This window comes from Phragmites australis, chromosome 14 (assembly GCF_958298935.1).
Source record: "Phragmites australis chromosome 14, lpPhrAust1.1, whole genome shotgun sequence".
NCBI classification, from domain to species: Eukaryota; Viridiplantae; Streptophyta; class Magnoliopsida; order Poales; family Poaceae; genus Phragmites; species Phragmites australis.
Genome location: NC_084934.1, coordinates 18,510,287 through 18,525,364, shown reverse-complemented (window position 1 = coordinate 18,525,364; position 15,078 = coordinate 18,510,287). Strand labels below are relative to the sequence as shown.

The 15,078-nt window shown below is 44.2% G+C and overlaps 1 protein-coding gene and 1 pseudogene across 1 annotated transcript; both read right to left on the bottom strand.

The window, feature by feature from the left end:
- Positions 1-141: 141 nt before the first annotated feature.
- LOC133890774 (vacuolar protein sorting-associated protein 32 homolog 1-like) lies at positions 142-2,068 on the bottom strand. The gene is made up of 2 exons (XM_062331315.1): positions 1,791-2,068; positions 142-493 (listed from the first exon to the last, which is right to left on the bottom strand). Exons 1-2 carry the CDS (start codon positions 1,851-1,853, stop codon positions 272-274), a joined length of 285 nt encoding a protein of 94 aa, XP_062187299.1. The 5' UTR covers positions 1,854-2,068; the 3' UTR covers positions 142-271.
- Positions 2,069-10,026: 7,958 nt separating this feature from the next.
- Positions 10,027-13,741, bottom strand: LOC133890288 (sucrose synthase 2-like; annotated as a pseudogene).
- Positions 13,742-15,078: the final 1,337 nt, after the last annotated feature.

Sequence of the window (15,078 nt, the reverse complement as noted above, 5' to 3'; positions counted from 1 at the left end):
GAGATGAGCCACATATTCGGGGTAGAAAAATATTTTCACATATCACTGCAAATCTAACATCGCCTAGTAAATAAGCAAGTAGAATCTTTCCTTGGAAGTAATTCTTGTCCGGAATGTACAATCTTATGTTAAGGGTATGTTAAGGGTACACAATGTTAAATGTGGTGTGCACTGTGCCAGAGAACAATAACGATTGACTTTTCACAGATTACATATCTTAACAAAACAAAGATGAGTTGAGACATAGTTCCAGGGCTGTGATCTCACTCTGTTATTTGTTCCCCGTGTAATCAGCGATCATTTTCTCCTTGGTATTAATGCGCAACTGGACACTTCCAACCTGGTTCATTTGGCTTTCATAGTATTTTTTCCTCTTCAAGCACTGCATTGCTGCTTGCTTGTTTCCTGATTTTGTAAACTCCTTGGCCCGTTCCATCTCTTGAGAAATCTTCTTTTGCAAGACTGCCTCTTTTGCCACGAAGACATCACGAGCCTACAAGCCACATTTATACTGTAAGTAATCAATTCAGTAGCGACAAATAAAATACATCAACCAGATCAGAATTGGACATGCATATAACCTCACTCTTTTAATTTAATTCAGAAATGCTGGGTTTATGATTGGCTCAGAGGGACAACAAAATGAAAGAAATGAAAAGGGCCTCTCAGAGAAACTAGAATTCGGTGTACTAGTTCCAGTTCAGTAATCAAAAGTGCAGGACCATGCAATATGGGAGGCAGTTGATCCTAATTATAGAACTTAAAAGGGTGGCGAAACAACATTTCAGAAGAACCCTTGTCCCACCAATAATAGCAAATCCTAACAACCGCATGGTGGATGCCCGAACCCAAAATACACAACTGCATCTGCAGTGCGTGTTTTAGTATCTTTGCAATATGTCATTCTGCAATTTGGCATCACCCTCAGGCACGCCCTAAAAGACCTAACGGTTACAAGCTACGAGTACAACTAAAACTGGATCGAGTAGATTCTCCTTTGGTGACCCCATTTCTTAAAAGAGGTCAAAATGATTCCGTATCCACTTCAATCCTGGTTTTACCCTTGGCTAACAATGCGGCGGTACATCTTCATCCCCACCTCAATCCTGGTAATAGCATTACAATGAATGAATATAAGACCATCTCCAACCATATTCCTTTTATTTCGTTCCCTTCTCAATTCTCTTCCCCGTTCTTATTTACTTTATTTTCTCCCATCTTCAACAGCTTCACTTCGAAGAAAATCGCGAAGAAAAAGGAGATAGAATCCCGTCTTGAAGAGAATGACTTGAGAATTTCGTCATGACCGTGAAAGAAAACCGTTAGAACGCTGAAGGGAACGAAAATCCTTTCACAACGAAAATATGACTCCTGAAGTGAATCCCTCGAGGCTAGTCTAAGGGAACACCAGGAAAACCCACACATTGTTCCACTAGTGGTTTGTTTCAAAAAGGAAAAGATCAGGAAGAAAGTTCTCAGCTCATATCGTCGGTTCCTTGCTGCTCACTCCATCCAGGAAGTAAACGAAACAGGAAATCGAAGGGGGGCACACCCAGAACGAGATATCACACGAGTTGTTCACTCTCATCTATCTCACAGTTTCAGCACACATTGATTCGTTTTGGTAAGGAACAAAACGATCGATTTTTCTGCGAGAGATCGCCTCTCTCCTTCACCTCTAGACTCTCAAATTGAAGAAAAAAACAACAACAAAGATCCTCCCTTTCCTTTCCTGCCACTTCCGAATTGATGGGGGGAAACGATGTAGCGGTGAGAGGAGAGAGAGAAACCTGCTTGAGCTGGTCGGAGGCGGAGCACTCGTCGCGGCAGCCGCGGAGGAGCCAGGAGAACATGGCACGGCGGCGGGTCCACCCTGCCAGCGACGGCGGAGCGGCTACCAGTGGAGAGGGAGAGTGAGCAACGGCAACGGCCGGGAAGGAGAGAGAGAGAAGGGTAAAAGATGGAGAGCCGGGGGGTGGCCTGGGAAATGGGAGGAGTATGAGGGCGGCCTTTGCACTTGGGTGTCAATCAGAGTGGACCGGGCCTCTTTGTGTGGGCCTTCGAACATCCTTTTTTTCTTTAGGATTGCTAAATGATACCGCGGCATCTTGTTGGAGGTTGGCACCCGAATTTTTGGCCGAAGGATCTCTACCACGATTCTCGCTCTGGACCTTCTCCTCTGACTCGACGGCTTAGAGGGAAGGTCGCGAGCGACGACCAGACCGGCGGTGCAGCTGAGAGAAAGAGAGAGAGAGATTGGCGAACGAATTGCTAACGAATCCAACGTGATTGGATTGAACAAGGAACTCGAACATGCATGCTAGTAACAAACGAGAAGCAGCGGGTGCACGTATGGCTAGAAAGCCGCGCACATACCTGCCTCATTTGCCGTGCGGCTGAGGCAAGGCCGTCGAAGGACGCCGCCGGCGCCTGGCGATTTGTGCGCGGGGCTACGGCGACGGAGTCCGCCGTGCAGCCGCAGAACCGCGGGGACAACGTCGACGGCATCGGCCTCGCAGTCGCGGCAGGTGGTGCCATGGTAGCTAGCTCTCGATCGCGCCGTCCACGTCGTAGGGCTGGGCTCCACACCGACGGACACGGGGAGGGCTGAGGTTTTGACTTTGGGTTTTTCTGGTTTTTGGTTTTTAACGGATGATTTTTTATTGATTTTATAATAATTTTTTTAACTTCTTAGCCTATAAAAAATTAAAAAAACTCACCTCAACCAATTTCTTAGTTTCTAATTTATTTTCTTATAAACTAGTTTTTGAACTTTTTAAATACTAACTCATATCCAGATTGTTTAGTTTAGTTTCTTACATGCAAGAAATAGAAATCCAAAAAAATCAAACCAAGTTTTTACCGCGCGCGGTGGGTCGGTCAGGCTCAAGTCGAGACGTAGAGTCAGAATTGGAGACCAGTCGAAGCGTTGTAGCCATGCGTGGATTAATGCACGCATAGGTTCTTTTTTAGTGGCATGTAAAAGTCTAGTGCTTCTTTTCGAGTAGCGATCGAATAAAAGTTTTCTTTTTCATTTTCCTAAATTTAACAAGGTTTTCTTTTTCTTTAATCCTTGGGAAACTAATTGCATGATTGATCTGAATGATAGGTAGCTCTTTCTAAGTGTGGTCCCTATTTAGAGGGATCTATATATATGACACATCTCTTGGGTAGGGCTATCAAAAAGTTCGGAACTTATGAGCTACTCAAGTTTGACTCGTTCTAGGCTCGATTAAAAAACAAGCTAAATTCGAGCTTAGGTCGAGGCTTGCAAGCCTAATGAGTATTGCGATTTTTATTTGAATTTACCACCCTGCCAAATTCGAGCTTAGGTCGAGGCTTGCAAGCCTAATGTATCTCTAATGCCAGACGCTGCAAGGGACGAAAACAGAGATCATTCTTAAGCATACCTAAGTGATCGTATCATAACAACCAACCAATGTGACAAGACTTACTTAAGTTTTCTCGAGATTTCTTCCATTATCAAACTTAAATGAGCTAAATTCGAGCCTACTCGAGCGCATCCTAGCTTGATCTCTATCGTAGTCTTGCTCGAGCTCGGCTTGATCTTTTATCAAACTCGAGCCTAAAATAACAAGCTCGCACAAGCTTAGCTCATTGACAGCCCTGACGCAACAAGCTCGCTCCTAGGTATGCGGGATGATGACGTGTAAGGAGATGTTGAACCTCTCATCCAGGATCGTAGAGCGACTAGAGCGCCAGAATACTCCGTAGAATAATAAGATGTTTGGAAGTTTAGAGTAGAAGATTATTGTGGCTTTCGGATGAAACAAGACGAGCTATTTATGCCATGGCTCGATTACTTTGCGAGTTAAGTCAGCACGTTGTTCCTAATTATAAAAAATGGAAAGTCAATGGAGTACATGCATATAGGTCTTTGTTTAAGAAGGAAATTAAGAAAGGTGTTGATGATAGAAATTGATATCTTGAGAAGAGTCTTGGACCTGGAAGTTTTAGCACATCGGAACACGTATGTTAGGAAGATGAGAAGGTGAAAGCGGAAGCTGGTCGAGACCGAAGAGCAGATTAAAATTGCAAGGCTGATCGAATCCAGGTAGGGAATCTCCGATAAGGGGAATTTTAAGTAGATTATCTACAATTAGGAGGGTTTTGAGAGAGTGATCTCTGGCTAGATAGGCTTCGAGTAGATGATTCTGGACCAGGTGATCTTCAGCCAGGTATCTTCGATTAGATAAATCCGAGCACGTGAGTATCTCCGAGCAGTAACTGGTCGGATTCGAGCACATCGGACCGAGCAGGTGGTCGGACTGAGCAACAACTAGTCGAATCCGAGCACGTGAGCATCTCCGAGTAGGCAGAAGGGCTGTTCGAATCTCGAGCATGTTGGTCTCCGAGTAGGTAGTCTGACCGAGCAGTGACTGGTCGAATCCAAGGACGCGGGCATCTCCGAGCAGGTGGAAGGACCGGTTGAGACCGAGCAGTGGCTGTTCAAATTTTGAGCACGTTGGTTTAGGCCGAGCAGGTAGTTGAGTTCAAGAATGCCAGACTACACAGTAAATGATACTTGGGTAGATATACGAGAACTTATGTGATTTAATACATAAGATATATTAGTTATAGAAGGTTTAGAGACCTGATGGTATAACCGAATCATATCTGTAAGTCTTATACGGTTTAAATTAGAGTCTAATCTCTTACAGCTAAGACCTGTTGTCTTTTAAATAGAAGAGAGTCATGGTTGATTCTCGATTGATCAAACACAATTTACATTACCTTTCGTTTTTATCTATTTTTTCTAGCTCATATAGTCATGTTCTCTTTTACAATCTACATTGCTACCTATTCTTGATCTCGACTATCAAGGGGTAAGCTGTCGATCATCCACGCTCTTACGGTCCCCTCCTGAGCTAGGTGACGATGAAGATCTAATGACATAGCGTCACAACCAAGGTATTCTAAATGCTGCTTGCTAGATATTACACATGAAATACTCCATATTTAGCATGATATCTTTTAGCATCAACAAAAGATCCAGTCAACGGTTCAGAGAAAAGGTCCAATAACGGGCTATGTGCCTTAGAGTCGGAGGGTCGGCCCGTTGTTTGTCTCCTGGAATGATTGGAATCAGTATGCCATGCCACACATTTGGGTGCTGGTCCTCTCAAAAATTAAATATAAAAGAAACTTGGGTGCTGGTTTGCAAAAGGTAGAGTACGGCTTTGCACCAATACTCAGAAATTTTTCTATATTTTTTAATATTTACAAAATTACATGTCCGGTAGAACATTTTGTAAGATGGGCTACAGTCGCTTGTTTATCAGGTGAGAGTAAGGTCTCACCTCATGAACAGGCAATACCTTATGAGCCCTACGATTATACCAGCCTGATTTTAATAATGTGACTGGTCTGACGGCCTACGTCAATATGTCACTCTATTCATCGAGTGAGACATTGCTCTCGCTTTGTGAATGGGCGAGATTTCTATCACAGCGCCCCACAATGGCCCCACCTAAAAGGTGTTGCCCCTGTACGGATGAGACCTTTTGGTTATAAAAGGGTGTCGTGCACTCCGGGTCGACGTCAGCATGTCATTTGAGCCGTAGCCTAGTTGAGAAGCACATAGAGAGGGAGAAGAGGAGGAGAGGGGAAGGGAGGGAGGGAAAATAGGAGGCGAAGTCTTACCGGAGGAAAAAGATATATTTTTACTCTGATTTTTTATAAACCTGGTAAGATAGTCACTAGTGCTAAATTTTAAAATAGGTTAGAGGTTAGATTTATGATTTAGACGTAGATTAGAATACAGATCTAGGTTCAGAACTAGTGTTAGATATAGTTTAGTAATTAGATGTAGTATTTAGATATATATTAGGTATTAGATGTAGGATTTAGACATAGTATAGATAGAACTTAGGTAATAGATGTAGGGTTTAGAGATTTTGATGTAGGGATATGGGGATTTTTTACTGCAATGTAGATTAACTATTGGATCATATTTTTAATCAATGCTGCATTATTATAGATGTAGATTTATGTATATTTTTTTATGTTCTATCGGAATAATGTCAGAGTTTTATATCGATGGTTGGCAGGTATATCGGATAAGTGATAGATTATAAATTTTTTATGGGACAATGAAATATTTTATGGTCAAAAAAGGGTAGTACTGTCGGTCTTTGAGTCAATGGATAGTATTTTCAGACATATGCAGAAGAGTGTTGGACACTTATACAACTGGTTGATGCCAGGTTTCAAAATAGACCCTGAAGTTCAAGAGATAAGCATTAGCATTGTTGGCAACCGTATGAGAGATGGTGTGTACTAGGAGATGTACCCGCTCATTAAAAATCAAGTATGGAGGATATACCTATAGGATGTAGTGGAAAGAGGTTGGTCACCTATGTTGTTTATGCAATGGAAGAATAAGGAAGGAGTTAGGAAGATGCATGATGGGGTATGCAGAGGAGGAGGAGGGTGATGAGAAAGAGTGTGATTAGGAAGAGGGTAATGAGGATGGCGAACTGGATGCTACATAATCATCGGATGATCCGATTGAATCCATCGGTGAGGCAGACAAGTGGGAATAAATCTCTTCTCTAATTGAACAGATGGAGAGAGATGATCTTGAAATAGTGCAACAAGTGTAACCAAACATAGCACACTTACAAGAAATGCACCATTCAGTGTGCTAAGTACCAACCCCGCTGAAGCTTAGCTACAGATGGGAGACGTCCTTGTGCCCATCAATCGTCGGTCGCATCGACTCATTGAGTTCGATTAATGTTGTAATTCGTTGTGTGATAAATATTCGTATTCGCAACATTGTAGTAGTGAGATTATTATTATGTTTGAGGTTGTACCGTGTTAAGTTATGATTCTTATTTTCTATGAGTACATTGTGCCATGTGGAATGTATGTATGGGACTACGGTAACATATTTGTATACATATTTAACAGTTTAATCTCTCATGTCATATGTTGTACTCTCACTTGTTACTCTATGTTTGTTGTGATTATCAAAGTGTAAATAACTTTTGAACATGCAGATATGGCGCATCTTGAGCTGCTTGATACTTAGCTCGAAGTGAAGCACCGTTCGTACCTCACCGTCGTGCAGGGTGACGAGCTCCCAGTACTACAACCCCATATACCGGATGAGCTCATGATGGTTGACGCTCCCTGGATCATAAGGTTTGTATCATTTCAATGTTACGTTGTCTACAGCTTGTTGTTGCAACGGTTCATTAACTGTATTTTGGTTGCAGGTTGCATGCTGATAGGCTTCTTCTACCGTGTCGAATTGTGGATGTTCTTCATGTGCTGCAACCTTATGAATACAATCCACCCCAGGACAGTACCAATGTTGGCTCCCGTCGTTAGGTAATTACTTCTGGCCAAACTACTCCAAATACAATTGAGAATTACCACTGAATATTTTGGTCTCCACTGTAGTCTCTGCTACCACTATGTGACTTCTTACAGTGATTAGATACTGAGCAGTCGGAAGCGGATGTGTTCCTCCTTCACACTTAGCATTGCGCTGCTTGGAGACGCTTCCATGAGATGGAAGCTGACGAGATGAGGGAGGCTACGCGCAAGCGCATTCAGGAGGAGCATCAGAAGATAAGGAAGGAGCATAACCGTATGATAACGGAGGACCATGAGGCAGAGAGGGAGAGGAAGCGCGAGAGAGCATGTTAGGTGCGTGAGACAAGTCCAGAAGTGGTGAGGAAGGGAAAGTACTCATGTTGCACTCAGTAAACTAGATGTTATAATCCTGTTATTTAAATTCCTTAAGGCATGTCAGATTTAGACACGGTACATGATCGTGTACTGTATATACCACCATGTATGTCATAGCTCCCATTAAAATGATTGTGTTCAACCTTTCATTTACGACAAATCCGGGTATCCAAAATATCTCACAAATATCTAATGGCATTGGACGAATCAACAACAAAAAATATCGGCACACGAACAATGCCTATTCTGCCATAAACAAAATCGAGTTAGGGGACAACAAGATGTCTCCTCTTGATTGGGTGACACCTTACTGTTGCCCTCTGATTAGGCAAAATAAAGGTGTCGCCAGAGGGCGACACCTTCTGTGCCAGGTCAGCAACAAGCCAGGCTGACCCATTCATGGAGCGAGACCTTGCTCTCGCCTAATGAAGGAGCGACATTAGCCTAGTCTTACAAAATTTCAAATGGGTATGTGTATATATATAAGTTCCCAATACTCACACATACAACATGACCCCTATTCCACTTCGTGGAAAGTATCTTTTGATCTACTTAACTTACTGAGTTTGTAATATTAGCTTACATCAGGAGTAAGTAGATAAAAAAATATTTTAGAGGGTTAACTATACTCTCGCAATACTTCGAGAGAGTAAAGTAGATTTTCCCTTAATTAATTAATTTGTCACACAGCAATTGCATTTCATTGATCTTGCCTAAAAAAAAATTAAAATCCATTGATCTTTAAGTGTCTGACTTGATCCATGTTGGTACTCAAATTAAGGTCTTTTTTGTCAGAGTTCTAGTTTTAAAAATTCTTAGAGTTGAATATTCCTAACTCTAGAAATTCGTAGAGCTGGAACTGCAGATACACCGAGAGTATTTGGATGAACCATTTTATTTCCATATTAGTCTAAAAATAGAGACTTAAATCATTTTATCTTAACCTATAAATACAATATCTGATATGGAGCTATGGGCTGAAGCTTTGCAAAACAGATCCTAAACTGACAAACTACACAATGACTTGATATCAGCAGCGACAACGAGAAGAAGAACATGCTAGGATAGCAGTAACACGAAGAAGAACTGATCGATCAACTTAACTCGATCTCCATTTGTCGCATTATATTATATGCATGGATGATCTCAGTGCTCCCCCCTGTATGGCGGTGGCACTACTCCTCGATCGGCTTGCGGTTTCCCCTATGCATTGCCGCAAAGAAAAGCTTCCACGAGAGAAATGCAACAACAACCTGTGATGACGAAGCCGAGCAGGACAATAGCCACCACGCGAACACCCAGGGAGGCAGTCTGATGGGCACAATAGAAGATTGAGCACTGGGAAGATGCAGATGGCGATGAGCGGGAAAGCGACACAGGCGCCACCGGACAGCGTTCCACAGCTGCTCATATTGTCGTGCTCTGGTCTCGTAACGTCAATGTTGCCTCCGAGGTTGAGGTCCTCAATGTCCACCATAGCCATAGGTCTTGGTTTTGCACGTACAAGCGTGCACCATGTTGCGTTTGTTTGTATAAACTAGTATTGTGTCCATGCGTTGCTATGGTTTTTAAATGTTAGGACGAATAATATTTAGATCATATCCTACACAAAGTATATCAACATCAAAAGATGACGATACATGTATCCATGAGCTATCAAATCATACAAGAGACTATATACAACGATGCAATATGAATGCAACACACATTGCTGCAGTTAGCGTAATTACTAAAGAAAGGACAATACCTGTCAATAGCTGTAAAAGGAGAAATATATTCATCATAAATCAGTAGCAGAACCCGGAAAAGATACTGAGCACAACTCTTTAGCCTGAATACTTTCCTTTTTGGCAATTTCCATCAATCTCTTGCCCATCTATTTAGTAAAGAAGTTACAAACAACAAGAAAAAAAATTAAACTTTCGAGGAAGAAATTGAAAATAAATAATACTCCATCCGATTGCAAATGTAGGTCATTTTAGATTTGTACACAGAGATTAAGAAAGTAGATCAAATAACCTTGTTGCCCTTTATTTATTCTGCATTGGAAAAGATAACGTATTCATTTGTGAGAGTGGTAGCATTTATTAAACATGGGTAAGAAGGGAACAAAAGAGAAAAAAGTGCATAGAAGTTCGAGAATGACTTATATTTAGAGAATAGTTAATGAGGCTAAAACGACCTATATTTACAATCATAGAGAGTACTTCTCTTTTTAATAATAATGCAACCGTATACTTAGTGTAAGCAGATGATAAATCACAATAGAACAAAAGATAGTAGTCAATGTAAACCTTGCAACAGCTAATTGATGCAGATATGCAAGTAACCACGGCCAACATCCTTGGCCTTTTCTTTTTCAGCAGAGGCACTTGCAACATTACTCTTTGAAGCAATACTTTTGCCAACAACACTTCAGATGAAGATTCCAAAATCAAGACACACAATAATCATACATAATATGAGAAATGCTATAATCAGTAAAATAAGTATGAATATTAGTTGATTTACCAAGGCATGCAAATATAACAGTGAGGATGAGAATTGTAGGATCAAGTTCACATCCACAATGATAGAGATAGAAGATACATCGCGCGCGCGCGTGATCCACTTGCGAACAATTCCATTTTCAGTTCTAAATGGCACATGAAGGATTGGCAGTTGTCGGAGGATGAACTCCTCAAGCGGGGATCCGGAGGGACCCCCTTTGAGATTCGGCCGGGGGATGATTCTGAATTTACCTCGTACGTGAATTAAATGAGAGTATGTGGGATGCAGGTGGGACGAATGATCGGATGCTAGTGGAGTAAATGCTCGAGGGATTTTAGACAGGTTCGGACCGCACGGAGCGTAGTACTCTACTCCTGTGTGTATACTATTATTGCTCTGGGAATGCCTCTCTGTGGATCTCTTGCGTTACAAGGATTTTTGTCTAAGTCTAGAGCTTCGGTCTTGCTTCGAGCTTCATGTGTCCTGACTTCATTGGCTTGTCTGCCGTCCGTCGTCCTCTTCAACTTCTTGAGCTTTTTCTTCTCCGGGGTGTCCACCCCCCTTTTATACCGTCGGGGAGGCTTGGCGTGCCCAGAAAGGAGGGCACAAGTCCCTATGAGCCATAAATGGAAAGCAACCATCATGGGCTGCAGCTCGGCATTACAGGGGGTGAAAAGTGTGTCCCCAACCGGTCTTGTCACCCATTACGTACGGCTTTAGCCGTTTGCAGGAGGGGGCCCACTGGGCAGCCGCTGAACCACCCCGTATGCCCGCTCGGTCAGAGCAGGCCTGACACAGCAGGGGGGGCAGGCGATAAGCCTCGAGCCCAGCGACGATATCTCCAAGCCACGCAAGATGACGTGCGATGGGACCAGTCGTATTAAATCTCCCCACGCCTCCCTGCCAGGCGGTGGTAGGGACTGACAGCAGGCATGAGGGGAGTGGTTGGAAGTGACAGGCCACGCTCCCTCTTAAATGCAGCATCGGGTCTCTTACCAATTGACACCTCACCGCTGAGCCCTTATGGGGTCCACCGGCAAGGGGCTTCTCAGGTCCTTGGGGAACTCTGGGTGCTCGGGGACTACTGTTCATAGCCCTGAACGCCCTCTTCCGGATATGTCTTTTCTCGGTTCTTGGGGAACTCGGGTACTCGGGGACCACTGTTTATGGCCCCGAGCGCCCTCTCTCGGAACTGCCTTCTCGAGTCCTCGGGTACTCGGAGACCACTATTTATGGCCCCGAGCGCCCTCTCCCGGGACTGCCTTCTCGGGTCCTCGGGGAACTCGGGTACTCGGGGACTACTGTTCATGGCCCCGAGCGCCCTCTCCCGGAACTGCCTTCTCGGGTCCTCGGGGAACTCAGGTACTCGGGGACCACTGTTCATGGCCCCGAGCGCTCTCTCCCGAAATTGCCTTCTCGGGTCCTCGGGGAAATAGTCCCCAAGGGAAGGCACCACGTGGCATTCTGCTGTTCTGGCATCGGGACTCGGGGATCCCTGGTTCCTATATCACCGACAGCAGTGCTCAGTGCCAATGACCTTCTCAAGACACCGACTACAGGTGATGCCAGCTGCATTAGGGAGCAACTTGGTGACCTGTGCAAAACCAAAGAAATCTTCACTATTGCATCATTTTAGCTTAAAAGTTTTTTGTTTAGCATATCAGATATGACACTTACAATAAGGATCTTTGGTGTGATATCAAGACCACATTGTTTGATCTTTAGCTAGCACAGACTTGATCTATAATGTAGACAACCTGTAGGTAATTATAAACAAAGATTAATAAGAACAAGTTTAGTGGACAAAGTGTGTATCATTGTCAAAACTGAGTAAGGATTTTACCTGGTCTCCAGTGTCAGGGTAACCCAAGACATTAACTTGGGTGAAGTAACCATGGGGGGAGAGGATGACAACATTGAACACCATGGGGATTGTTCCAAGGAACTTCTCCAATGTGGGCGAATCTGGGGCCTCAAGAAGGTCCAAGAGGACGTGAATAGTCTCCTACTTACGCTTAGCACAATCACCCTAACCCTTCTCCAGATCAAGTTCCCAGAACCTATTTTTTCCAATCAGATGAAATTTGTTAAGTAACAAGAATACTACATAACTTCACAGGGTTAATGTGAAAATGAGTGTAAGATATAATCAGTACCTATGGTAAAAGTTTGAGGCGTATCTGCTGGAAGGCTAGACAGATGCTCCTCAGCCTTCCTCGGAGCACCTTGGAGGCCCACCTGCCCTCTTGTCGTGCCTAGAAGAATCGGCAACTTTTGGTTGCTATTATCTGACAGATCAACATTTAAGGGAAGTCTACCAACTGTGCTATGTTAGGATCAATAGGTAAGAAGCTAACATATCACAGGTTGATGATCCAAAGTTTTTATTTTACTAATAAATTTTTATGACATTCTATTTGACTAAAAATATCTGCTGTAACATTAGACTAAGGAAACAAATGAAAGATTGGCTCACCACCCCCTCGTAGTTGTACGTGCGAAGGAAGTTGAGCAAAGGGTACATGCTCTCTTTGTCATGGAAGAGCTTAGACGACAGGTGCTTGTTGAGGAACTGCACACCATTTCCAATGGACTTCGACATAGAAGGACAGGGGAAGGACGCATTGAATGACTCAAAGTCTAGCTCAAACACAAAGTTGCTATTGTTTCTGAAATATATACATCGAAAGAATTACAAGCTATCATATATGAAGAAAAAAAATTATGTTTAGCATGATCCTAATATCTGGAATTCACAATTCTCAAGTGTAAATCATACCCTTCTTCCACAAGCTGTTCCTTGAACTACAGGTACTCAGGGACCCTCAACTCCTCAATAGCAAGCTCGCTCACATTGACCCTCACATATTCCCACGCACCAGGCCTAGGGTGGATGGCAAGGGCAACCCATGGCGGGATAACGATCGCCTCCTGCATGATAAAACATTGGTTATGGTTAGGACAGGAGCAGAGAAAACAAAAAGGATCAAATGTGATCCAATGATATCTGAATCTGATGTAAACCTGCGCCGCCCTCAGGACATCCTCAAAGGCACCATCCTTCAGCTTCTCACGCTCAGCCTCAGGGATTGCACTGTTGTACTGAGCAGCTAGGAGTAGAAGTGCTCACCTTTACAGCCCTCCAGTGGTCGAGGCAGTCGCGATGCACGCACTTGGATGTCCCCTTGCACTTGCATGGCATGATGAAGTCCCTCATTGCACACCGACATGCACACCCGTGTAACCAGTCAGAACCTCGGTGTTTCGCCATCCCGAGGCGACCTCCTCCTTTCCCTCGCATGTGCTCCATGACCCGTGACCCCGAGCGGTGGCATCACGCCAGCGTCCTCGTTGAGCACGTTTTGTCGCTGCTGTTGCAGTCTGCTGTCCCGTCGACCAAATCCACTGCCTCGTCCGCGTCATCCACAACGTCCACGTTTGGCACCTCCCCCTTGCCGTCGGTGGTCCACGACGGTGTGCACCAGAGGGGGGAGAGCGGGAAGGAGGGTATCAAGGCCGAGCTTGCCATCCGAGCAAGAGGCAGGGCGAGGACAGGGGCGGTGCAGCCAAATCTGGGAGGCGAGTACTGCGGTGGGTGGGGGACAGGCGATGGGCCGGCGCATGTGCAAGTTTGGTTGCGGTTTTGGAGGTGGGAAGGGGGCACCGGAGGTAGCGTGGGTGGTTGTGTTTTGCCTGGGTTTAGCGGGGGACGAGCGGAAAGCATCCGATGATTCGGAAGTGGCAGGATGTTACCATTATGGAGTAATTTCTGTGATGTTTGAGGATAGTTTGCAGGACATGGAGGTATGATGTTCTGCCTGGTCCAAGAACAACTACATACTTTTTAAGTAGTAGAGATATAGAGTTGTCATACGTGTCTGTTCCGGAGAGGAGACAAGTAGTTTGTGATGGGCTCACTATGGGCCGAAATACGTCTAGCAATGTGTTAGCACTACATAGGAAATGCCAATGAAGGATGGATCATCCGAAGTGCAACCAAGAAAGAGCCTTAGGGCCAAGAAGGATAACAAACGTGTGTGTGGGTCGGGTTGGGCTTGAGGCTTGAGTGTAGGTTGGGCCTATTGTAATCGGTATAAATAGAATGAGAGGAAAATGAGAGATGCATGGTATTGTTCTCTCTGATATCAACTGTGTCTTCTCGTTGGTTGTTGTTGAGACCTCCCTTTCCATAGAGGTCGCTCACATCTAGTATCCAAGACCCTCCTTCCTACCACCTAAGTTTGGATAGCCATGAGCATTTCACTCGTTTTCAGTGGAAGCTTGGGACAATGGATCCAAACACCAAATTGATTCTCGAGAAGATAGATAGCATGGAACTGGAATTGGAGAAGCAATTGCACTCCGACCAAAAGAACAAAGATCGCTTCAAGGTTATGGATGTGACCTTGGAAGCGATGGGGTTGTGGAAGCCAAAGATAGGGACAACAGTCCACAATCTGAAGGCAGATGTGAACAGACTCACTAAGCACATGGATCGAGCAGTTTTTGAGCAAGCATCGACCAAAACGAGTCTGCTCAAGAACCTGGAGATGGCTACAACACTCATTTCTATCGAAAACCAGCCGTCAGCCCTCAGAGGCACCATGTCGACAACCTATTCCGGGAGATGGGATTGTTGAGAAATTATGAATTTATAATGTCTCTTGGGCTCTCTTTTTCTCCCTAGGCCGACTGTCTCTCTTGCTTGGGGTTTGGATGGTGGCATCCGGCCCTATATGATGGAGGCCGGTTCCTTCTCTCAAGGCAGATCGAGAAATCAGCTTTCTTCCTTTTCCCTATCTCCTTCACACGGTTCTTCACTGATTTGCTTTTCTTGATCTAATTTTGAGCTGAGTTGCACTCAGT

What these genes read in the sequence shown, in the direction of transcription:
- LOC133890774 (XM_062331315.1), bottom strand. Translation starts at nt 1,853, where the DNA reads ATGTTCTCCTGGCTCCTCCGCGGCTGCCGCGACGAGTGCTCCGCCTCC. An exon ending in CCTCCGACCAGCTCAAGCAG is followed by an intron (nt 494 to 1,790) that starts GTTTCTCTCTCT and finishes TGTGGCTTGTAG; the next exon opens with GCTCGTGATGTCTTCGTGGC.